Source organism: Monodon monoceros, unplaced genomic scaffold (assembly GCF_005190385.1).
Source record: "Monodon monoceros isolate NGI ecotype Baffin Bay Population unplaced genomic scaffold, NGI_Narwhal_1 Super_Scaffold_3, whole genome shotgun sequence".
Taxonomy (NCBI): domain Eukaryota; kingdom Metazoa; phylum Chordata; class Mammalia; order Artiodactyla; family Monodontidae; genus Monodon; species Monodon monoceros.
The window spans coordinates 56,036,910-56,063,062 of record NW_021703780.1 but is presented as its reverse complement, the minus strand read 5'-3'; the positions used below and the strand labels follow the sequence as shown (position 1 = coordinate 56,063,062).

The window sequence follows — 26,153 nt, the reverse complement described above, 5'->3', positions numbered from 1 at the left end:
AAAAAAGTTGAGTTATCTGATTGTTTTAAGTTGAACTTTTTGGGAAGTAAACTCTGGGACAGGATAATATGCAGCAAATTTATTGGAGAGCGTTATTGGGATTAACATCTGTAGAGAGAGTGACGAAAGCAGGATTAGCAGTGGGAGAAGATAGCTGTGTTGCAGTCACAGAGTTACCTATGTTCCCTTTGCTGGCTTCAGACTCAGACTGGGATGGCCTTTCAAGATTGCCCAAACTTGAAGTGAGAGGTCTGGGCCGTTAGACCCCTTCACTGACACAAGTACTGATTGGCACAATATATGAGGAAACATATATATATATATAACCAAATCATTGCTGTACACCTGAAACTGACACAACATTTAAAATCAACTATACTTGAATAAAAAAATTTTTTAATCAAAGTGAGCAGAAGAAATGAAGTAATAAGGTCAGAGTGGAAAACTAGAAAACAGAAAACAAAAACAATAGAAAAAAATTAATGAAACCAAAAGTGGTTCTTTTAGAAAAATCAATAAAATTGATAAACCTCTAGCAAGTCTGATCAGGCTAAAAGAAGAGAAGACACAAAATACCAATGTCAGGAATGAAAGAGAAGACACCAATTAGATGAGATTCTACACTACTTAAAGGGATAATTATTATGATGGTTAATTTTTTTTTTTTTTTTTTTTTGCGGTACGCGGGCCTCTCACTGTTGTGGCCTCTCCCGTTGCGGAGCACAGGCTCCGGACGCGCAGGCTCAGCGGCCATGGCTCATGGGCCCAGCCGCTCCGCGGCATGCGGGATCCTCCCAGACCAGGGCACGAACCCGCGTCCCCTGCATCGGCAGGCGGACCCTCAACCACTGCGCCACCAGGGAAGCCCTATGATGGTTAATTTTATGTTGAATTTGACTGGGCTAAGGGTTGCCCAGAAAGCTGGCAAAACATTATTTCTGGGTGTGTCTGTGAGGTTGTTCTCAGAAGAGATTAGCATTTGAATCTGCCAATCTGGGAGTTAGAAAGGGCTCTGACAGTTTGGCTGACTGGCTGAAACATGGACCAAAAGATGGCCTGTTGTGAATGAATCAGAAATGCCCACCCTCCCTTGGTTTAATGTACGGGGTGGGAATTCAAAGGTTTAGGGAGATTGGATTATTAAAGTGGATTTGTCGTTCAAGACCTACTCACCCACACTGGGAGGGTCCAGAAGACAAAACTTTCATCAATACTATGAGAAATAAATTGGCAAAGGGAGTGCTAGCATTCTTGAAGAGCTCCATGATCTCTTCTCTGTATGCCTGACTCAGAATTTAGTGTCTAGAAATAATCCCTTCAACCATGTAGTACTAATTCCATTATTTTCCAATACCTGAAAGAGAAGTATTTGCATAATCTCTTGGACTGGGGAGGGCCTCAGTTACATTTTGTTCTGCCCAGACACCTAGCCACTGCTAAGGATGGAAGATTCTAGATTGACTTAAAAGTACGCTTTTGGGCCTCTCCAAATTAGAGGTGTAAGAGCATCAATCAACATCATAGATAGGTATTTGAGAAGAGGCTGGAGGGAGAGGACCAATAGTCTAAGATGGGGCTAAGACCTCAGAATACTGGTCAACTAAAACAGAAATCCTAGTCTGAATGTTAAGGTCGTGTTTCTCATCTTTCTATAAAATCCTACTCTACCAGTGTTGTGGGGCTGTTTGTTTGTTTGTTTTTAAATGCAAATTGGTGTGTGACTGACCTATGACAAAGGATCTGGTATAATTCTTCCCTCCCCAAAATGAAGGGTCAATTTTCCTTCCTGTTAAGGCAAGACAATGAAATTAAACAGAAGAACTACAAAGATAGGAGGATGTGTTGATCTTGCTTCTCAGAGACAAAGTGGTCCATGAGAAGGTGAGGCAGCCGTGAGTGTATGTCTGGTCCCTCTTATTTTTTTATTTTTTAGCCATACCACACCGCATGTGGGATCTTAGTTCCCTGACCAGGGATCGAACACATGCCTCCTGCATTGGAAACGTGGAGTTGTAACCACTGGACCGCCAGGGAAGTCCGAGGTCCCTCATTTTTTAGTGTCCTTTTCTTTCTCACAAAAAGGGGGTTGTACTCACATATGAACCTGGATTTAAAATCAGAGATTTTGGCTCCAGAGTCTGGGCCCTTAAAAACTATGGGAATGGTTGAAGGGATGTTTGGAAACTGCAATATTAAGAATAGAACTCAAGTTTCCAAGCTATTTATTGGCATTAAAGTAGGGGCTTAGTTCAGAAGAATGTTTCAGAGTTGGCATGTTCTATGTTTAAGTGAATTTCTATGGTATCTGGACAGTTTAGGTGCATGTAACCTGTTGCAAAAGAAAGAGCAGAAAGATCTCGGTTCCATTCTTGCCTATGTCCCTAATTAACTGAATATACTGTATAGCCCTAACAAACTCGTTTAATTCTTGTTTGCTTTTGAGGTGCATGAAGTCCTAATATTAACTTAATGAACAAATATTACATTATGCCAAGTTCTAGATTTTGACCATTACCTCTTTTATCCAACTTTATTGACAACTAAATTGTCTCATAAAGTATTTTCACATGATCCTTTTACTGAATGCTCACAACAACGCTATGAAGTAGGCATTATACCAATATTTGACCGACAGAGAAACTGAGACTTAGAGGCTGACTTAATAACATCACAGAGCTAGTGAGAGAAAGAGCCAGGACCCAAACCTAGGTTTTCTGATTCCAAATCCAGTGTACTTCACCTGTGGGAATTCTATGTGCTAAGAACGTGTGAGTGTACGTAAAACAGAGGCTATGTGTTGTATTCCACCAACATCCCAGCTCTCTGGGCCACTTTAAACAGATTCCATATAGTTCCATCTTCTTCAAAGGTAGGGTGTCCCTTTTCGACTACCATCATCCCACAAGATAACCAAGCCTTTCATCTTGGGGTGAGGATGAGGAGGCTTCAAATTCCTTGACTGTCAGATGGGCACCAGGCTGAATCTCAGGGCACAAACTGAATGATAAAACTGGGGCTCTAGGCTGACCATTGGCAATTAGTGGTCCTCACCAGCAGACAACTCTGGTTACATCCTTCCAGGCCACTGCTTGGTAGGGTGTGGATGATTATAGGCTCACTGGTCAGTCATCCACAGCCCAATTAGTCATTTTGGCTCCTCTCATTCCTTTCTTCTTCCCCAGCAGAAACACTTGTTTGGCAAGCATGTCTTTCCATCTCCCAAAAGTGTCTATTGACCTGACAGTATAGTCTTTGTACCCTTTTTTTCTAGTCTCACAGTGAATAACCTCTGTCTACTTGGGCAGGCAGGGGAGGAGAAGGGGCCTCAGGTTACAAGTAAAATGATTTAGTGTAGGGGGAGCAGGGACCACGTTGATTATTATTTCAAAATCTCCCATTCGTGCTTTGAGACCTATAAAGTACTATCTCCTGGTTCTCCTTCTACTTGGTTGGCTGCTGCTTCTAAGCCTCCTTTGTTGGGTCTTTACCATCTTTCTGCTTAGCATGTATCACTCCCTGACATATTTTTTATTTGTTTTCCTGTCTACCCCCACTAGAAATGTAAGCTTCTAGGGACTTTACCTCTTCATTTATGTCCCTAGTGCCTAAAATAGTGTCTAGCACATGGTTAGTACTCAGTTAATACTTGTTGAATGAATGAAAGAATAGAGGCTGAAATGTTTAGGCAAGTGTTCATTGAAAGCCAGGAGAGAACATATATACAGAATAACACCTTGCTCATTCAACAAACGTTCATCTAGCACCTAGTATGGCTTTGTGCTAGGTGTCAAGTATACAAGGGATCCAGACATACATGGCCCTGGCCCTTGACACAGGAGGGAAAGGGGCAGGACACAAACTCTAGATAAATGAAGATGGAGCGCAGTTGTTTGGATTTGATAAAGAACAGCTAGAACCTGCTTGGTAACCAAGGTAGCTTTGAGAAAAGTCTGGTCATTGACCTTTAGCTCATTATACCTTCATTGTAATACTAAAAATCATGCCCCTTCAGCCATGACAATTCCCAGACAGACCAGAAAAGGCCAAAAAGTGGGCAGTGTCCCAATTCCTGGGAAATCCCTACCCTTCCGAGAAATAGCAGTATTCCTTCTGGTAACAGCAATATTCCTTCCATTCCTTAGCGTATTAAATTACTTAGCCCATAAAAACTACAGCCCCATGCCCTGGGGCCACTCTCACTTTCTGAGACAGTCCACATTCAGCCTGTGGAGTGTGTATAGCTCTAAATAAACTTGCTTTCACTTTTCTTTGGTGAGCTCTTGAATTTTTTCCTGCACAACCCAAGGACCCTCACTTGGCCATGGTCCATCCTAAGGGCTCCTGTGGGTCCCAGGACATGACATTTCCCTCTTTTGCAACACCCTCTTGGAGCCTCTTTCTGGTCTGTCTTATATAGGGGTTGACGACTCCAGGAGTCCAAACTTAAAATATCTAAGTATCAAAGAGAGAATCAGAGTTCAGTTTCCTTTACACAGACCTAACTTTACCCAGGGTGATGGACAACTGCAACAACCTTCTCATTCCAGAGAGGCAGTGTCTCTCTATCGCAGTTTCAGCTTGATTAATATTTAACACCAGAGCTCCATTCTCTCATCATTTGGGCAAGAGATACTCGACAGTAAGCCAGTTCACACAGGAGTCATTTATAAGCCATGTTATTTACAGTGAGAACTGCTCCAGGTTCAAGAATAGATTGGAAAAGTCACCCACGAAGTCACTCAGACATATGAAAAATTACTCCCCATCAACCTCAGTTGAACTGCAAGTTAAAACAAAAAGGTTCCGTTCCTTCAGGAGACAACAAGCGTCCTGAGGGCCTGAACCGTGTGATTCACCGCTGATCCTTGTGTTCCGGAACACAGCCACGCCTACTCTTTGGTTGGGAGGAATGAAGACCCAAGGGTCCAGTAGCTCCGCTTTTCTTCGCCTTCACCGGGAAAAACTAGGAACCATAGAGCTATGACTTCCTAGAGAGCCGGGACTGGGAGGTGGGGTGAGCGACCGGAAATCGCGGTATCCGCGGGTCAGCCATTATTTGGGGCCTCAGGTGCCGTGGCGTCTAGTTCCCGTGTCATCTCCCGGCGTCCCGGCGCCGAGGCGGCGGTCCTCAAGGCCGGAGCCGCTGCGGGAGCCCCCGGTGAGCGGGGTGGGCTCGGGTCAGGTTGGCACGCGGGGAGGGCGGCCCGGGGTGCGGCTTGAGCTCGCCAGGGCAGCGCAGCCTTCGCCGACCCCTCTCCGGCCCTTACCCCCAGGGCGGTCCCTCCGCTCCGTGTTGAGGTGGACGCCTTGGCTGCGGCTTGGGGAGGGTATTGAAGACAGAGCCCCTGAGTCTGTGTGTCTGTGGACCGGCCCTCGAGTTAGTAGAATGTGCTGCCTCTTTGAGAACACCGCCCTCAGTAGTCAGGTTCCCCAGCTCAGGCTTTTCTGCTCTTTTCCCATCTTCTCTGAGACTGATGCTGAGAAACAGCTTGAGACTTCCCTGGAGCAGGGGCTCCCAGACTAATGGGGGCTTTTTTTTTTTTTCCCCTTGAGGTATGGACCGGTTCTCATCTTTTAATTTTGTAATATAATGGTATTTAAGAAGCAAACGTAGGCAAGCCGTACCACCATTGCTTTAGAGAATGTATTTTCACATTAAGCACTAAGATGGTAAACTCAGCGTAAACGCCGTCTTTTGCAAGAAAGGTCATTGCCAACCTGCGAGTGACTACGTATGGTGGTTTATTTTCGTTTTACCGCTTGCCAGATTAAAGCTTTATAATGAATTGTTGTCATTATTATTCTAAACCATTGCTTTAGAGTAGTTGTTTGGGTTTCAGAAGTCTTTTCTTAGATGCAGTTATTTTGGACTTTTGGAGTTAGAATCCCTGAGTTCAGAATTTGCTCCCATAACTGAGTGGCCTTGAGTGAATCACTTAGTTCCTTTGAGGCTTCTTTTGTTCTTTTTAACGTGTGGCTCACAAACCTTTTGTGAGAAGCAAACGAAATGTATGTTTAAGGATTTGTTATTTGTATCTATCTGCAAAGTAAGAGTAAATAGAATTCTGATAATTTACTGTAGAAAATTATTTAGAAATCCTTCTCGCCCCGCCCCGGGTTTTATTTACTTACAGACTTTATTTTTTAGAGCAGTTTTACGTTCACAGGAAAATTAAGCAGAAAATACAGAAATTTCCCATATACTCCCTGCCCCCTCTCTTGCATAGCGTCCCCCCATATCAACATCCCCCACCACTGGAGGGATGGAGTGGGAGTTTGGGATTAGCAGATGCAAGCTAGTATTTATAGAATGGATAAACAGCAAGGTCCTCCTGTGTGGCACAGGGAACTATATTCAATATCATGTGCTAAACCATAATGGGAAAGAATATAAAAAGAGTATATTTATGTATAACTGAATCACTTTGCTGTACAGCACAAATTAATACAACATTGTGTAATAACTATACTTCAATCCCCCCCAAAAAATATCCCCCACCAGAGTGGTACCTTTTGTTGCAGTTGGTGAACCTGTATCAGACACATTTTAATCACCCAAAGTCCATAGGTTACATAAAGGCTCACTCTCTGTGTTTATATATTCTATGGGTTTGGACAGATTTATAATGATTTGTATAATGTATCCACCATTTTAGTATATAGCATGGTTTCACTGCCCTAAAAATCCTCTGTGTTCTGCCTGCTCATCCCTTCCTTCTCCAACCCTTGGCAACCACTGATCATTTTACTGTCTCCATAGTTTTGCCTTTTCCAGAATGTCATATAGTTGGAATTGTACAGTATATTAGATTTTCAAATTAGCGTCTTTCACTGGGTAGTCCATGTTTAAGCTTCCTTTGTATCTTTTCATGGTGTAATAGCTTGTTTCTTTTTAGCACTGAGTAATATTCCATTGTCTGGATGTACCACAGTTTATTCATTCACCTATTGAAGGACATCTTGGTTGATTCTAGGTGTTGACAGTTATGAATAAAGCTGCTGTAAACATCCATGTGCAGGTTTTCGTGTGGATGTATGTCTTCAGTTTCTTTGGATGAATACCAAGGAGCACAATTGCTAGAATTTATGGTAGGATTATGTTTAGTTTTGTAAGATGCTGCCAAACTGTCTTCCATAGTGGCTGTACCATTTTGCATTCCCACCAGCAATGAATGAGAGTTCCTGTTGCTCCACATCTTCACCAGCATTTGGTGTTGCCAGTGTTCTGGATTTTGGCCATTCTAATAGGTACGTAAGGTATCTCATTGTTTTAACTTTCATTTCCCTGATGACATATGATGTGGAGCATATTTTCGTGCAGTTATTTGAAATATGTATATCTTCTTTGGTGAGGTATTTGTTTAGGTCTTTGAGTCATTTTATCTTAACTTTTTTTTTTTTTTCCCTTGTCACACAGCTTGTGATATCTTAGTTCCCTGACCAGGGATTGAACCCAGGCCCCTGGCAGTGCAAGCTCTGAGTCCTAACCACTGGATCACCAGGGAATTCCCCCTTGGGCCATATTTTAATTGAGTTGTTTGTTTTCTTATTGTTAAGTTTTAAGAGTTCTTTGTATAAAATATACAAAGGAAGGATAATAGTATGTGTCTTTTGCAAGTATTTGTCTTCTCATTCTTTTTTTTTTTTTTTTTTTTTTTTTTTTTTTTGCGGTACACGGGCCTCTCAGTGCTGTGGCCTCTCCTGTTGCGGAACACAGGCTCCGGATGCGCAGGCTTAGTGGCCATGGCTCACGGGCCTGGCCGCTCCGCGGCATATGGGATCTTCCTGGACTGGGGCACGAACCCATGTCCCCTGCATCGGCAGGTGGACTCTCAACCACTGTGCCACCAGGGAAGCCCTGTCTTCTCATTCTTGACATTGCCTTTTGCAGAGCAGAATTTTTTAATTTTGATGAAGTCTAGTTTATTAATTATTTCATTCAAGGATCGTGCCTTTTGTGTGTATCTAAAAAGCTATCACCATACCCAAGATCATCTAGGTTTTCTCCTAGGTTATCTTCCAGGAATTTTATAGTGTTGCATATTACATTTAGTTCTTTGATCCATTTTGAGTTAATTTTTGTGAAAGATGTAAAGTCTGTGTCTAGATTCATTTTTTGCATGTGAATGTCCAGTTGTACCGGCACCATTTGCCGAAAAGACTATATTTGCTCCATTTTATTACCTTGACTCTCTCTCAGAGATCAGTTGACTATTCATGTGGGTCTATTTCTGGACTCTCTATTCTGTCCCATTGATTTGTCTACAATTTTGCCAGTACCATGCTGACTTCACGGTAGCTTTTTAGAAAGTTTTGATGTGGGTAGTGTCAGTCCCTCAACTTTGTTCTTCTTCTTCTTCAATATTGTGTTAGTTATTCTGGGTCTTTTGCCTCTCCATGTGAACTTTAGAATCAGTTTGTCAATATCCACAAAATAGCTTACTGAGATTTTGATTGGAGTTGCATTGAATCTATAGATGAAGTTGAGAAGCACTGAAACGTTGACAATATTGAGTCTTCCTATCTGTGAACATGGGATAGAAATCCTTTTTTTAAATTCCTTTCCATCACCCCCAGATCAGTTACCAAAGAACTGCTCAGTTTTTCTCAATTGTTCTATCCCTACTACTACTTAATTTAGAACTTTAATTATTTGTTTAGACTACAGGTTTCCCCTAATGTCTGAAAGTAGGGTTGTTTTTGTTTTGTTTTGTTAATTTAGGTTGCACCAGGTCTTAGTTGCGGCAGGCAGGCTCCTTAGTTGCGGCCTGTGGGCTCCTTAGTTGCAGCAAACAGGTTCCTTAGTTGTGGCATGCAGACTCTTAGTAGCAGCACGCATGTGGGATCTAGTTCCCTGACCAGGGATCAAACCTGTGCCCCCTGCATTGGGAGCATGGAGTCTTATCCACTGCACCACCAGGGAAGTCCCTGAAAGTAGAGTATTCTTATGAAACCTTTCATAAGCTGAAATGATGTAATGCAAAGAAGCAGTTCCCTTAGGACACGTCTTGCTAACAGATGCACAAAGTAAAAATAGATAAAGCACAGATGCTCACAGACACAGGTTAAATCTACAGTGGCTTGGTGCTGGGATGCTGAGTGTAATTCCTGTGGAAGGAGCTTGACAGTGCCACTCTGGCTACTTGGGATGCCTCTGGCTGCCTCTCAGTAGCCTTTAGAATTGGCTTCTGTTTACCTCTTCACTCTAATTCTACAAAATTACCTCAAAGTTTACTTCCTTCTCTGATTTGCAAAGAATCTTTTTAACAGAGCTATATGTGCTGTCTCTCCCTTGCTTTTGAAATTACAGTTTCTTTATTCCTGGAATGGCTTTCCTAATACTCCAGTGGTCTTTTTTTCTTTACAGCCCAACCCAAAATTACCTTCATGAATTCTTACTGTGCTTATATGTCCTCCTATTAATTGTACTCACACATTATATTGAAATTATGTTTATATTTTGGCCTCCTCTGCTCCATTATAAGCATGAATTTTAAGGGTCCATATGTTAAATAAAATTAATGAGGCACTCTTATATGTTACTGATAGTAATGTAACTATTACAACCTTAAAAGTTTAAACTATTTGTACCTTTCAGCCAAACAGTTTCTTTTCTGGGAAATTTTCCTGAAGAAGTAAGCAGAAATGTAACCAAAAATTCATTAACAAAGATGGTCATTGCAGCTGAATTTGTAATAGGAAAAAAATATAAATCTAAACGTCTAACAACAGAGGACTAAAATATGAATGGGCTGATATATTCTTTTTTTTTTTAAATAAATTTATTTATTTTTGGCTGCGTTGGGTCCTCGTTGCTGCACACGGGCTTCCTCTAGCTGCAGCGAGTGGGGACCACTACTCCCCGCAGTGCGCAGGCCTCTCACTGCAGTGGCCTCCCTTTGTTGTGGAGCACGGGCTCTAGGCACGCAGGCTTCAGTGGTTGTGGCACGCGGGCTCAGTAGTTGTGGCACACGGGCTTAGCTGCTCTGCGGCATGTGGGATCTTCCCGGACCAGGGCTCAAACCCATGTCCCCTGCATTGGCAGGCAGATTCTTAACCACTGCCCCACCAGGGAAGTCCCATGGGCTGATGTACTCTTGAACATAATGATGAAGAATATTTGATATTGTGTTTACAACACAATGTGTGTGAAATTATGGAGCAGTACAGTTGGATCCAGTTTTGTGATCCAAATTGCCCGTTGGAGAAAGGACTGGAAGAATGTAGTCCAGAACAACAGCAGTGATTGTTCTTTGGTTTTGTATGTGTTTTCTGGTTTTACAGATTTTCCATTTTGTAATAAGAAAGATACATATTATTTCTAAAAAACGCACCATTTCTAGAAAGCAGAAGCCTAAGAACATAGGAAAGGGTGCTAATTGCAGAAAGATAATGATTAACATTTGAATCCATATACCAGGCACTATTCAAAAGCCTGAAATGTATTTCACATCGATTGCTTACAACAAGCCCATAAGATAGGAATTGTTGCCCCTATTTTACAGGTTACCAAACTGAGACTTAGAAGTGAGGTAACTTGTTCAAGGTCACACAGGAGTAGCCAGGATGCCCATCGTTAGAATGGTGGATAAAGGATTTATTGTAATTAGGTGGAAGAGAAACTGTGAATAAAGACCAAAGGAGGGACTTCCCTGGCCATCCAGTGGTTAAGACTCCGTGCTTCTAATGCAGGGAGTGAGGCTTGGATCCCTGGTCGGGGAACTAAAACCCCACATGCCACGTGGCCAAAAAAAAAAAGACCAAAGGAATTTCATGTTTTGGATATCAGCAATGGTCTGGGTAACATGCGTATTAGTGTCCCTAGAGCCTTGGGCCTGGGCTTCTCTGTTAGAGGAGGCATGGCCCAGAATCTAGAACTTTGCATTCAGGGAGGTTTCTTCATTAGTGAGAGCTAACTGGGGTCTGGAAAACCTGATTGTTTCTCTGGGTTAACTTTAACAATGATTTCTTGAGGTCTTATAGATGATGTTCTCCAAGCTCTAAGGAAGAAGGCAAGCAAGGATTGAGGGGCCCTAGAGAGGAGCCTTTCTTAAATAACAACAATGACAAGAGAAAATTGGGCCCACAGTGCTCTGAGACAAGAGGGCCTTGTTAAAGGGAAGGATGATACCTGGAAGTGGGGAACCAGCTTCCAAGGGAGCAGCTCCTCTGTTTGGGAGACCTCCCACCTGCACTTTAGACAGTTACGTTACCATGAGACATCTGGACCCCAGGAGGCACTGAGCCGGCTCCGGGAGCTCTGTCGCCGGTGGCTGAGGCCAGAAGCACGCACCAAGGCACAGATCCTTGAGCTGCTGGTGTTGGAGCAGTTCCTGAGCATCCTGCCCGGAGAGATACGGACCTGGGTGCAGATCCATCGCCCCGGGAGTGGTGAGGAGGCAGTGGCCCTGGTAGAGGAGCTGCAGAAAGACCTCGATGGACCAGCACTAAAAGTGAGAAAGGGGAAGGGGGAAGAGTTTGAGGTGGAAGGAGGGAGTAGGCCCAGGACAGAGGGGATAGAGGATGATGCTGTGATTTTCATTAACAATAACACAATAGCAACCCTAATGCTAATTAAAACAGGTTCATGAGCTGTTCAGACCACAGAATGTATTTTGAGAGAAATGGATTTATGATTGGGGTCTTTGGGCCAATTCAGAATCAACACAAGGCATTGACTCTGCTTTGCCTCCTTGGGTGATGCTTGCTAATGCTGAGTTTGGTTCAAGAATCTGAAGAACGTAATGTTTTTAAGTGTTCCTCTAAACAGAAACATATGTATTGTTTGTATAAGTATGTTTGGAGTGATGTTGTAAGCCTGAAGTATAAAAGGCAGTGGGAAAGCATGAATGAAGCTTTCTAGATCTGGCAAGACCTCCCCATGTTTTCCCCTACTGGGGATTCTGTGAGCCAAGGGATGGGGTTGAGATATTTGCCTCTGATAAGATTTTATATCCTTGGCTATTAAATTGGGATCTTGATATAGTTTCTAGTATGTGTCAGATCTCTTTCTGTCAATCTGGAGCCCACTAGAAACATTTCTATATAAGAAGTCTGGAATATAACTTGGGAGTGATACCAAGGATGGGCTTATTTGTTTAAATCATAAAAATGAAGAATTTAGAGCTACATATTTCAGTACTAATCACTAATCCATCTTTCTCATTTGAGAGAGAAGAAAATGGAGGCAGGAAAAGGTTCACTATATTGTCTTAGGTGAGACATCTAGTTAGCAACAAAAGCAAATGTCTAGACTTCTAGTGTTCCTTCTATTGGAGCAGGAAGGGATAAGTAAAGGGTAAATAAGTAGAAGAGTGTATTGAACCCAGGTGTAATCTAAAACGAGGTCTGAAGCTCTTAATTGCTTGTTACTTCCCATTCCCTCCTTAACCCACACCCAGGTCTGGCTTCTGTTTCCACCGTTGTGTTCAGTCTCCTCTGGGAGAGGTCACCAGTACCATGAGTGGGGCTAGAGGGCAGCTCCATTGTTCTCAAGGCAAAGCTTTACTGCTGTTTTGATGCTCCATATTTGAGGTGGGTCACTCTCATCTCACAGTTCTAGATTACGGGCAGAAAGAGGTCCATGTTAGGTGAGTCCATTTTCTGGAGGTACAAGAAGAGTCAGCTTATTTTGTTCTGCTTGTTCCCAGGTTCCAGTCCTTGTCCAGGATCAGGACACTCTCCAGGAGGGTCTGAGCACTCCAGGAATAGCACTTCCTCATGCACCCACTGGCAGCCACATATCAGCTGAAATTCGCTCAAATCCTCTTACTGACCCAGTGGTGTTCAACTTGCTCCAAGATCCTCAACATGGTAACTTACTGGCTATGACTTTGGACTTTTCTCAGGACTCTTACTGTGACTCATCTCCCTACTCCCAGATAGTTGCTTCCTCTCCTGCCCTTATATGAACCCCTTATGGTACCAAGCTCTTTCCTGTTCTCCCTCTTGTCCTTTCCTGGGTCCCTCTGACCCTTTATCCATTCTTTTTTTTTTTTAAATTAATTTATTTCATTTACTTATTTTTGGCTGCATTGGGTCTTTGTTGCTGTGCGCGGGCTTTCTCTAGTTGCGGCGAGCAGGGGCTATTCTTCGTTACGGCGTGTGGCCTTCTCATTGTGGTGGCTTCTCTTGTTGTGGAGCAGGGCTCTAGGCACATGGGCTTCAGTAGTAGCAGCACACGGACTCAGTAGTTATGGCTCACAGACTCTAGAGCGCAGGCTCAGTGGTTGTGGCACACGAGCTTAGTTGCTCTGTGGCATGTGTGATCTTCCGGGACCAGGGCGCAAACCCATGTCCCCTGCATTGGCAGGCAGATTCTTAACCACTGCACCACCAGGGAAGCCCTTTCTTTTTTTTTAATTAAAAAAATTTTTTTTAATTTTGTGATGCTGGGTCTTATTTGCGGCTCGTGGGTTCCTTAGTTGTGGCTCGTGGGGCTCCTTAGTTGAGACTCCCCAGCTCCTTAGTTGTGGCATGTGAACTCTTAATTGTGGCATGCATGTGGGATCTAGTTCCCTGACCAGGGATCGAACCCGGGCCCCCTGCATTGGGAACACGGAGTCTTATCCACTGTGTCACCAGGGAAGTCCCCCTTTATCCATTCTTATTGCTATTCTTTGTGCTATTCCAGCCCTGCACGTGGGGGTCAGAAAAGATTTGTAGGTCATTTTATAGCCATCGTTGCCTAGTTCTGGGAGCTCTGTGTCTTTTTGAATTCCTTGTTTATAGAAGATAAAGATATTGGACTTGGAGTAGTGGGCAGGAACAACAGTTATCTCATATGCAGCTTTTTCTCCTTCAGATTCTCCTGCCCCTGAAGCTTCTGCCCTTTCCCAGGAAGAGAACCCAAGAAATCAATTAATGGCTCTCATGCTCCTGACAGCCCAGCCCCAGGTAAGATTTGCATCCTCTTTTCTTCCTAAGATCCTATCTGCACTATCTCATTGTGGCTGAAGTATCCTAATTGTGGTTGGAGTATCTCTCATCCTTGTGCTTGGGTGTCCAGTCAGCTCCCATCTCTAAATCAAGGTCGATGCTATTGGAAGGCAGACTTCATGTGGGGTCTCCTATGTCTCCCTGATATCCCTTGCCCACCTCATGCCCTCACAACCTGTCTTCCCCATAAGTGAAAGGGACCTTTCAGTAGGGGAGCTTCCTGGGCATGGATAATCTCACACATACCTGTTATTTCAGGAATTGGTGATGTTTGAGGAGGTATCAGTATGCTTCACTTCAGAGGAATGGGCATGTCTGGGCCCAATTCAGAGGGCTTTGTACTGGGATGTGATGCTGGAGAATTATGGAAATGTGACTTCCTTAGGTAAGGACACTTTCTTTCCATAATTCTTACCTTTACTTCATCAGCTTTTTTTTTTTTTTAACGTTTTTATTGGAGTATAATTGCTTTACAATGGTGTGTTAGTTTCTGCTTTATAACAAAGTGAATCAGTTATACATATACATATGTTCCCATATCTCTTCCCTCTTGTGTCTCCCTCCCCCACAACTTCATCAGCTTTTGTTTGTTTTTCTTTTCTTTTTTTCTTCCCCCTACAGTGGAAGTGCAGATTCTTAACCACTGGACCACCAGGAAAGTCCCAGCTTTTGTTTGTTTTTCTGATTATGAACATAGTATAGCATACTTATTTTGGAAAACACAGAATATTAGGAGAAAAAAAAATTTTTTTAACCCACTATTTGCAAACAGCTACTATCAAAATTTTGATATGTTACCTTTCTGGCTTTTTTTGTGTGTTTGAGGTTTTTTACATTGTTTTGAGAGTGTGTATTTATGAATATATACAGTTTTATAGCTTGCGTTCTTTGCAGTCACCTCACTCTCATATTATCACAAATCTTTGCAACAATTATCTGTATTGGCTGCGTAATTTGTGTCATAATTTAGTTAGCCATTTCTTTATTTTAAATAATTGCCATAATAATAATCTATCTCTATGCCTACGGTTTTTTTGTGTGTGTGTGTGTGGTACGCGGGCCTCTCACTGTTGTGGCCTCTCCCGTCGCAGAGCACAGGCTCCAGACGCGCAGGCTCAGCGGCCATGGCTCACAGGCCCAGCCGCTCCGCGGCATGTGGGATCCTCCCAGACCGGGGCATGAACGCGTATCCCCTGCATCGGCAGGTGGACTCTCAACCGCTGCGCCACCAGGGAGGCCCCTGTTTTTGTTTTTTTAATTTCTCATTATTTTTTAAAAGTAGAAATACTAGGCCTAAGTGTTTGAATTGTTTTAAGGCTCTTGCTTCATACTGCCAAAGTGCTTTCCATAGTGATCTCAGTCCTCTCTGCTCTTACCAGCTGTACGTAAGAACCACTCCTTTGGCTCTGCCTTCATTGCTGCTGAGTAGTCCCATTCTTTTAAATTATTAATATAATTTTTTAAGTTATAATATCTTTATTCTCAAGTGGATTTCTTTGATTAATAACAAGAGTATTTTTTTAAAAACTGTTTGCCATTTATGTTTTCAACAAACATTAAACACCTACCACGTAATGGCAACTATGGAAATGACGTGATTCTGCCCTTAAGTAGCATGATTTGGGAGATGAACATAAAAAGAATAAACAAGACAGAGTAAAATAATTGGTAATAGAGTGACGTAAGCCTCTTGAGATGGAAATGAAGAAGACAAAACAATCAGTACCAGTTCCTGGGAATTAGGAAAGGCCATGAAGGACGTAGCTTTGTATTTCATTGTCTGAGTATCATGCTTTACATTGACAGCTTTATGATACTGAATTCCTATTCAAGAACATTACATATAGTTCCATTTGTTCATACTGCCTTTGTCTGTTTCAGGCCTGTTTTAAAATTGCATTCAGGTGGATCTTACATATTCTGGTTACATTGATTCTTTGAAATAGGAAACTTTTCTGATGTTTTCTAATTGATCATTGTTTGCATACATAAAAATATTTAATTTTTGTATGTTAATTTTGTACCCAGCAACCTTAGTAAGTTTTTTATTGTTCATAGTAATTTATACTATATATTTTTACATATATGAGAATATGTCTTTTAGTATCTCAGCTATGGTGTGGTGGTCAAACATTTTGTAGATTTTATATTTTGATACATATTCCCAAACTGCTTTCTATCAATGATGTACCAATTTACACTTCTACAAAAAGAGTACAAGAGGGCCCATTTCCCCTGTATGTGCTTATGATTTGGTCACTGTTTTGGGGTTTTTTTTTTGTTTTTGTTTTGTTTTGTTTTGGCTGCGTTGGATCTTTGTTGCTGCACACGGGCTTTCTCTAGTTGCAGCGAGCAGAGGCTACTCTTCATTGAGGTGCGCGGGCCTCTCATTGCAGTGGCCTCTCCCGTTGCAGAGCATGGACTCTAGGCACACGGGCTTCAGTAGCTGTGGCTCACGGGCTCCAGAGCGCAGGCTCAGTTATAGCGCATGGGCCCAGTTGCTCTGCGGCTTGTGGGATCCTCCGAGACCAGGGCTTGAACCTGTGTGCCCTGTATTGGCAGGCGGACTCTTAACCACTGCGCCACCAGGGAAGCCCTGGTCACTGTTTTAAAACTTTGCTAGCTAGGTGAAGGATACTATCTTTTGTTTATTTTTCTTTCATTTCTTTGATTATTAGTGTTATCATGTTTATTGGTCATTTTCTGCTTATTCATATCTTTTCTACATATTTCTTTTATTTATTAGAACTACTAACCCTTTGTCACATGTTGCACATTTTCCCATTTGTTTGCCTTTCAGTGGTATTATTATTATCATTATTTTTTAAGTCTTAGAAAATCTTTCATGTAGTCAAACAGCAATATTTTCCTTTGTGGTCTCCTTCTCCATAAAATTATTAGTTTTTAAATCACCTGTATTTTCTTCAGACATTTTCATTGTTTCGTTTTTACATTTAAGCTTTAGTCCATCTAAAGTTTATCTTGATATACAGAATGACATAGGAATCCAGTTTGTATGTTTGCTTTTTTTTTTTTAACCCAAGTGGCTTTCAGTAGTTCTAATGCTATTTACTCAATAATTCATCTTTTCTTTGAAGAATTTTAAAACATGCTTTATGGGTTAATTGATTAATTTTATGAAAAACACTCACCATGCATCCATACCTCACGCTGTAAGCCAAAATAAATTCCAGATGGGTCTAGGAGTTAAATTTGGAGTTAAATTTAAAAACTAAGAAGAAAATGTAATTCCTTACTTATTCCAACTCTTTAAGGGAAGAGAAGTTTGAATCAACTTTAATAAGTAAGATATGCTCTAACTGCAATGCTGTTAGGGCTTTGGGCAAGCAGATACCAAGGTGTTTATGCTCTTTGACCTAGTAATTCTGACTTGAGGAGGCTACCTTAAGGAAATGGTTCAGAAAGAGGGAAAATAAGTAATGTGTCTAAAGAATCTCATCCCCACGAAGGATTTATAATGTTTAAAAGTTGGGCACGACCAAATTCCCCCAGACAAAGTACTACACAGCCCATGGTGTTTTGACCTGGGGGTAGACTGTAACACTATCATATTTGACAGTTTTGTGCACTCAGTTTCTGTGCATTGATAAGCTGGTAGAAAAGCAGACTCCCAGATAGCTTGCACATACTTCTTCAATATGTAAAAGACTTGTATATGCTCATTTAAGAGATTGGAATAGGATTTGAAGGTTATTATTCAAGAAATATTAAGTATCTCCCACATCAAACTTAGCCCCTGCCATAAAGTACATTCAACTTGTAGTAAAAGACATTTACACAAATAATTACAATACAGTGTGACAAATGTTATATAATAAAAGTATGCATGAGTGCGGGAGCACGTAGGAGCTTGGTTAGATGGAAGAACTGGGAGGGTGGGGGGAGGGGTGGATGGTTTAGGGAAGGATTTACAGAGGGTGAAAAAATGAAATCTCATTGCTGTTTCAATTTGGTTTCATGAGCACCCTCATTACTAGTCAGGTTGAGTATCTTTTCATATGTTATGAACGACCTAGTACTGTTCTTTGCCCATTTAACTTTTGGAATATTGGTCTCTTTTTTTTTGGCTGCACCGTGTGGCTTGCAGGATCTTAGTTCCCAACCAGGGATTGAACCTGGGCCCTGGCAGTGAAAGCGCCAAGTCCTAACTGGACAACCAGGGAATTCCCGGATGCTATTATTTCTTAATTTCCTGTTTTTTGATTGTTCAGTGCTAATGTACAGAAATACCACTGATTTTTGTATATTGATATTTATCCTACAACCTTGCTGAACTTACTTAGTTCTGATAGTTTTTTGGTAGATTCTTTAGGATTTTCTATGTACAAATTTTGCAAATAGAGATAGTTTTATGTCTTCCTTTCCAATCTGGGTGCCTTTTATTTCTTTCTTTTGCCCCATTGACCTGGCTAGAACCTCCAGTACTGTTGTGTAGAAGTGGCAGGAGCAGACATCCTTTTCTTGTTCCTGCTCCTAGAGGGAAAGCATTCAATCATTCACCATTAAGTATGATGTTAGCTTTAAATTTTTTGTAGGTGTCCTGTATCAGGTTGAGGAAGTTCCCTTCTATTCCTACTTTGTTGAGTGTTCTTATCATGAAGGAGTTTTGGACTTTGCCAAACACTTTTTCTGTATCTGTGAGATGATTATGTGAGTTTTGTCCCTTATACAGTTGATATGGTATATTACATTAATTGATTATCTGATGTTATATCAGCATTTGCATTCCTGTGATAAATCCCACTTGGTCATAGTGTATAATTCTTTTTTTATATGTTGCTGGATTCAGTTAGCTAATACTTTGTTGGGGATTCTTATGTCTGTATTCATAAGATATATTTGTAGTTTTCTCTTTTTTTGTCATATCTTTGCCTAGTTTTGGTATCTAGGTAATACTGGTCTCATAGAATGAGTTGGAAAGTGTTCCCACCTTTCCTATTTATTGGAAGAGTTTGTGAAGAATTGGTATTCTTTTAATGTTTGGTAGAATTCAGCAGTGATACAATCTGGGCCTGGGGTTTTCTTTGTGGGTAGTTTTTTGGTTACTGATTTAATTTCACTATTCAGATTTTCTATGTCTTGAGTCAATTTTAGTGGTTTGTGTCTTTCTACGATTTTAGCCATTTCATCTTAAGTTGTTCAATTTATTGGCACAGAATCATTCATGGTATTCCTTTATAATCCTTTTTTTATTTCTGTAAGATCAGTGGTAATTCCGGGGGCGGGGGTGACTTTTGTACTTAGTTTTTAAGGCTGTAGGTTTGGGCAGGTAGCAAATTGGGACGAGGAAGAGCAATTTGGGAAGAGAAAAAGGGGCAAGGGCAGTGACAGAGAAGCAAGCAAAAACATGACATGTTTGGGCATCTCTACGTAGTTTTCCATGCCTAGAGTCTCTGGGCATAAAGGGTACTAACAAGAAGTGAAGCCAGAAAAATAGGCAGATATAGGGTGAAGGCAACTCTTGGGCTGTTCTAGTCATTTGTGCTTTATCCTATAAGCAGTGAAGGGTTATTTGTTTTGAGCAGGTGAGTGACATGATCAAATATACTTATTGGAAAGATAATTAGCAATGGAGTGGACATGGATTAGAGGAGTGGGCAGTACTGGAGGTAGGGAACCCTGTCTTTTTCTTGCAGGCTTCACCAAAGATTGCAGAAGGTAACCAGCTTCCTCTCTCATTCTCATATTTTTCTCCCAAGTCCCTTAAAGCTCAATAGGCCCATACATAGTCTGATTTCTATACTAAAATTTCAGATCATTTAACCAGCTAATTAGCTACTGTGTATATAAAAGTTGCTCATTTCTTAACGATTTTCCATCTCAGTTTAACCACTTGCAACACTTCTATTCCTTAAAACACTTCTACTTCCTTAAAGAAAGGGAACCTTCCTTTCCACCAGCATCCTGCTTAAATTGTGAAACCAGTCTTGATACAATCACTGTGGACAAGGAAACTGGAGTACTGGTATTGGATAGGCCTAGGACACATGCCCATCCCTACTGCCAAGTGAAGCAGTGTAGTGTGATGGGCAGTCCTACCCAAACTCCAGAGAGAGGGACAGTTGAGATGAGATATGACGGCCTGATCTAAGAATGTAGTTCACTTTAACATTTATTGGATGTTTTCCATTTTCATACTCATAAACTTAAAGAAGTTCATAATAGAGTAAAATAGTTACACTCCTTTCCCATGTCTTTTCTATTTAGGGAGAAGAATAGTGTTTTTATACTCAAATAGAAGATAATGTTAATATTATTTACATAATTTTACTTATTAGATAATTTGGGGAACTAGTTCATAATTTTTCTCACATTTGGATGGTGAAAATAAGTTTCCAAAACATTTAAAATATATATAATTTCACATTTTAAAATATTTGAGATGTTAGAGTAGAAAAGAGGTTAACTAGTTTAGCCTCATTATTTTATAGATGTTTTCATCGTTTTTAATGTCTATGTTTTTTCATTTTGTTCTGTATTTCTTCTCTTTTATATTTAATTAAGTGAGGGAGTCTAACCAAACCTGATATTTTTGTGAAATGAATTTTAAAATTCTGTTTCTCAATTTTGGAAGGAGAATTCTAAGCATTAAGTTGCTTTTTCATGGATTTTTTTTTCCCTGTAGGTTAATTGCTTTCAAGTAATTAAAAAGTGCTTATACTCTTGACTTCACAAATTAAAGATTGTCTTCCAAGTTTTTAGGTATATTTTCTTTCTTTTAGAGTTCCCATCTTCCTAGCAAGAAGAAAATAAAAAGACAGCTCTTTATAAGCCAAATGGTTCTTTTTGTCCCATCCAACTTCTTGAGCCTCAGGTGTGAACCACCTACGAAAGATCCCATGTTCTTTCTCTGATTCTTCCTTGCATCTGTTTTTTCAGAATCCTTTCTATGTTTACATCTGCTCCCTGAAGGCAAAGAGCTTAGAAGTATCTCAGAATGAATTTTATGTTAATCCATTTACAACATTCTGTCATTAGCATTCAGCTTTATACCCTCATTTAACAAAAATCTTTTCCTTTTTGTATGCATATGAAAGTTTCCATCTAGCTTGTTTTAAAGTCATTTGAAGATCTTGTTCTCACTAACACAGGGATATGATAATATTTGCATTTTTAATTCCTTTTACCAGAGTGGGAGACCATGACTGAGAATGAGGAGGTGACATCAAAGTCAAGCCTATCTCAAAGAGCAGATTCTCAGAAAGGAGCATCAAAAAGACTTCAAGGAAATGTTCCCCAGGTTCTTGACTTTGAGGAAGAGTATGAATGGCAAGTTTTAGCAAGTCAGTGGGGAAATGAAACAAGGGAAAGAGATACACTGAAGAAAGTTTCCCTGTGTGAACGAGAAAAGAGGAAAAGGACTCCACCAGAAAAGCGAGGCCAAAAGTGGAAGGAATTTGGAGAAAGCTTAACTTCAGATTCAGCTTTTTCTGAAAGTTTAATAGGCACTGAAGGAAAGAAGCTTTATAAATGTGATATATGTTGTAAACATTTCAATAAAATCTCTCATCTTATAAACCATCGGAGGATCCACACTGGGGAGAAACCTCATAAATGTAAGGAGTGTGGAAAAGGCTTTATTCAGCGCTCAAGCCTTCTAATGCATTTACGGAACCATTCTGGGGAGAAACCTTATAAATGTAATGAATGTGGGAAAGCCTTCTCTCAAAGTGCTTACCTTCTAAACCATCAGAGAATCCACACTGGGGAGAAACCTTATAAATGTAAGGAGTGTGGAAAGGGCTTCTATAGGCACTCAGGCCTTATTATACATCTAAGGCGCCATTCTGGAGAGAGACCTTATAAATGTAATGAGTGTGGCAAAGTTTTCTCTCAAAATGCTTACCTCATTGATCACCAGAGGCTCCACAAAGGAGAAGAACCTTATAAATGTAACAAGTGTCAGAAAGCTTTCATTCTGAAGAAGAGCCTCATTCTGCACCAGAGAATCCACTCGGGGGAAAAACCCTATAAATGTGATGAATGTGGAAAAACCTTTGCCCAGACCACTTACCTTGTTGACCATCAGCGGCTCCACAGCACAGAGAACCCATATAAATGTAAAGAATGTGGAAAAGTTTTCATTCGAAGCAAAAGTCTCCTCTTACACCAGAGAGTTCACACAGAGAAGAAGACCTTTGGTTGTAAAAAATGTGGGAAGATTTTCACTTCTAAGTCAAGCCTCATTGACCATAAGAGGATGCATAGCAGAGAGAAGCCTTATAAATGTACTGAATGTGGGAAAGCCTTTACTCAGAGTGCTTACCTTTTTGACCATCAGAGACTCCACAATGGGGAGAAGCCCTACGAATGTAATGAATGTGGGAAAGTTTTCATTCTGAAAAAGAGCCTCATTTTACATCAAAGGTTCCACACAGGAGAGAATCTCTATGAATGTAAAGACTGTGGCAAGGTCTTTGGTTCTAACAGAAACCTCATTGACCACGAGAGACTCCACAATGGGGAAAAGCCCTATGAATGTCGAGAATGTGGAAAAACCTTCATTATGAGCAAGAGTTTCATGGTCCATCAGAAGCTCCATACACAGGAGAAAGCCTACAAATGTGAGGATTGTGGGAAGGCTTTCAGTTACAATTCAAGCCTGCTCGTACATCGGAGAATCCACACCGGGGAAAAGCCCTTTGAATGCAGTGAGTGTGGTAGAGCTTTCAGCTCTAACAGAAACCTCATTGAACATAAGAGAATCCACAGTGGTGAGAAACCCTATGAGTGTAATGAGTGTGGCAAATGCTTCATTCTGAAGAAAAGCCTCATTGGCCATCAGAGGATTCACACAAGGGAAAAGTCTTATAAATGTAATGACTGTGGGAAAGTCTTCAGTTACCGCTCAAACCTTATAGCCCATCAGAGAATCCACACTGGTGAGAAGCCCTATGCATGTAATGAGTGTGGGAAGGGCTTTACTTACAACAGAAATCTTATTGAACATCAAAGAATTCACAGTGGGGAAAAAACCTATGAATGCCATATATGTAGAAAAGTCCTTACCTCTAGTAGAAATCTTATGGTACATCAAAGAATCCATACTGGAGAGAAACCTTATAAATGTAATGAGTGTGGAAAAGACTTCAGTCAGAATAAAAACCTTGTTGTACATCAGAGAATGCACACTGGGGAAAAACCATATGAGTGTGAGAAGTGTAGAAAATCTTTTACTTCTAAGAGGAATTTAGTTGGCCACCAGAGAATCCACACAGGGGAGAAACCATATGGGTGTAATGATTGTAGTAAAGTTTTTAGGCAAAGAAAAAACCTTACTGTACATCAGAAAATTCATACAGATGAAAAAAACTGTGAATGTGATGAGTCTGAAAAAGAATTCTCTCAGACTTCAAAACTTCATCTTCAACAAAAAATCCATTCTGTGGAGGAATTCCCTTGGCTCCAAAATGCCAGTGAGTCCAAGACAGAGATTCAGAAAATCTAGTATCATGTCAAATGGAATAGAATCCCTGCCTACTTAAGTAACTGTTGGATAAATGGCAGCATATGGTTTTTATAAGGAAAAATAAATCATGATCACCCCTTTATAGACAAGTATGTTGCATGAGGAAGAAAGTTAATCTAGACTTTCAAGACTACAAAAACATAAGCCAAATTCTAGTTAAATACTCTGTCCCAAACCATTTGTTATGAACCTAGAAAAGGACCTTGGAGCGATCAAAGATTCTGAAGAAATTGGGTTATGTTTTATAAGATGTAATGGTGTCATTGTAAATGATAGCAAAAATATCTTGGTATTAAAAAGTGTACATTTTTGAAAAGGTATATATACATTGTACATTTTAAAGATAGTATTACTGCTAGAGAAAGTCTCTACAGACGGTATGATTAAGACATATCAAACATGGAGTTGGATGGGCAAGAGTCTGCTGTTTGAGGACAACTTAAGTACACTATATTTGGAATCAGAAAAGCTAGGTTTGGGTCCTGGCTCTTTCTTTTACTTGCTCTGTGATGTTATTAAGTCAGCCTCTAAGTCTCAGTTTCTCTGTCAATCAAATATTGGTATAATGCCTACTTCATAGCATTGTTGTGAGCATTCAGTAAAAGGATCATGTGAAAGTACCTTATGAAACAATTTAGTTGTCAATAAAGTTGGATAAAAGAACATGATCTAGAACAAAATCTAGAACATGGCATAATGTAATGCTTGTTCATTAAGTTAATATTAGGACTTAATGCACCTCAAAAGATTCATTTTTATAGTAAGAGGAAGTATGGTGGATAAGTAACTTTGGAATTTTGTACTTTAAAAAGACCTTTTTAAAACAGCTTTTTAAATGTCTAAGGGAGATAATAGATAATATATTAGTTTTAATGGAAAAAATATTGGCTTATTAAATAGTATGTCCAGCTATTAGTATGATGCCAAGAAAAACAATTTATTTTTCAACTTTTGGATTTTAAAACTAGCAGACGTAGAGTATCAAAATGGAAGTACAGTCCTATGTTGCTTGTCGACAGGAAAAAATCCTTAACCCCAACCCTTGAGCTGATTATCCGTGCTACTGTCATTCTGAATTCTAATCAGCATTTCATCATTATTGACATACAAATAGCTTGTTACTTAAGAAACAACATTCTGTCCCAGCATTCAACTTACTACATAAGTTTTTTTACACAGAGCCAAGCCCTTCAAAGCTCTGATTAAACCAATTCAGAATCCACCTGAGTGGTCAGGCCCATTTACTCCCAGTGAACCAATCATTCATTCAGTCTGTACCCTTTTGTACATTTGTAAATTTATTTCTTCCTATATTCTTTATTTGATAATTTTATGTTGTAATTCTCAGAACTCCAGTTCTGTCACTGGAGTATAAATACCTTAATATTAGGATTGTGTTTTCTAATACTAGCAGCATTGAAGTTGTGTGTTGATTATAATAAGTGTTATTAATTCAACCCCAAAGTTCCTTGAGGGCTGGTTCCTCAGACTGAAGGGACCAAGAGTGAAAACTGGAAGGGGTCCAGGTTAAAAGTCTGAAGACCCTGTGAGTCAGATTCTGCCACTCTTCCTTGGACAAATGCCTTCATTTCTTGGAGCCTCGATTTCCTTATCTGTTAAACAGAAGGAAGAATATCTACCTCACCAAGTTGTTATGAGGTAATGAATATGAAGATGCTTTATGTCCATACAGAAGAATCACCCCGGATTATGTAATAATTACACAGGGAAAGATGTACTTTAACAATGAAGAGAGTTGGCATTTACCTCTTAATCAGTTTAACAAAATGTAACATTGCTAAGACTGAGACAATTCACATAATGTGCCTCTCCGCATGTAATGCAATAAAGCCAAAAGTATAACCTGAATTTATCAAGCTGCTTAGACCTGATTGCCAGTTTACAGGAAATACAGGAGGCAGAGGAACAAGATAAAAGACACCATGAGAAACAAGTTTAAAACATGGGATATTGTGTAAGAAAACTACTGGGAGAATCCCCTGGCGGTCCAGTGGTTAGGACTCCTTGCTTTCACTGCTGAGGGCGCAGGTTTGATCTCTGGTCGGGGAACTAAGATCCCACAAGCCAAGCGGCCCGGCTATAAAAGAAAAACAAAAAGAAAACTGGATTCTTCAAAAAGATACGGTGAAAAAGGGAGGGGTGATAATTGTTGATGCTGGGTGAATATTGAGAGTTCATTGTACTGCTTTTGTATATGTATGAAATTTTCCATAATGAAAGGTATAAAAAGTGGAGGAGAAGGTTGTTTTTAAAAGATACTAAAGAGCCATAAGATACTGAGCCAGGAATAGACGCACAGATGCCCAATGGATTTTCGACAGGTGCAAAAGCAATTCAGTAGAGGAGAGATAGCCTTTCAACAAATGCTGCTGCAGCAATTGGATAGCCATAGGCAAAAAATAAAAATCACAGCAGGAACTAAGACTAAGCAAAGAATTCTTAGACATATGAAAAGCATGCTCCATAAAAGGAAAACAATGATAAGTTGAACCTCGTCAAAATAATTTTCTCTCCAAAAGACTCTTTAAAGAGGATGAAAAAGCATTACAGACTGGGAGAAAATATTTGCAAATCATATATGCAACACAGCACTTGTATCTAGACTAAAGAATTCTCAAAACTCAGCAGTAATAAATAGATCCAATTAGAAAATGGGCAAAAGACATGAACAGATATTTATGGCATATGAAAAGACGTTCAACAT

At 40.4% G+C, this 26,153-nt stretch overlaps 1 protein-coding gene across 2 annotated transcripts; it reads left to right on the top strand.

The window, feature by feature from the left end:
• The first annotated feature begins 7,837 nt into the window (after window positions 1-7,837).
• Window positions 7,838-25,919, top strand: LOC114906999 (zinc finger protein 197). Of its 2 annotated transcripts, XM_029242068.1 has the most exons (6): window positions 7,838-11,453; window positions 12,402-12,534; window positions 12,651-12,813; window positions 13,805-13,896; window positions 14,197-14,323; window positions 21,090-25,919. In XM_029242068.1, the coding sequence occupies exons 4-6, from the start codon at window positions 13,864-13,866 to the stop codon at window positions 23,405-23,407; spliced, it is 2,478 nt and encodes an 825-aa protein (XP_029097901.1). In that variant the 5' UTR covers window positions 7,838-11,453; window positions 12,402-12,534; window positions 12,651-12,813; window positions 13,805-13,863; the 3' UTR covers window positions 23,408-25,919. The 2 variants fall into 2 exon arrangements, with proteins under 2 accessions (XP_029097901.1, XP_029097900.1); XM_029242067.1 differs by lacking the exon at window positions 12,402-12,534.
• The last annotated feature ends 234 nt before the right edge of the window (window positions 25,920-26,153 follow it).

Coding starts and splice junctions, on each gene's coding strand:
- LOC114906999 (XM_029242067.1), top strand. CDS start 11,064: ATGACAAGAGAAAATTGGGCCCACAGTGCTCTGAGACAAGAGGGCCTT. Junction 11,454..12,650: donor TCGATGGACCAGCACTAAAA/GTGAGAAAGGGG, acceptor GCTTGTTCCCAG/GTTCCAGTCCTTGTCCAGGA. Junction 13,897..14,196: donor TCCTGACAGCCCAGCCCCAG/GTAAGATTTGCA, acceptor CTGTTATTTCAG/GAATTGGTGATGTTTGAGGA.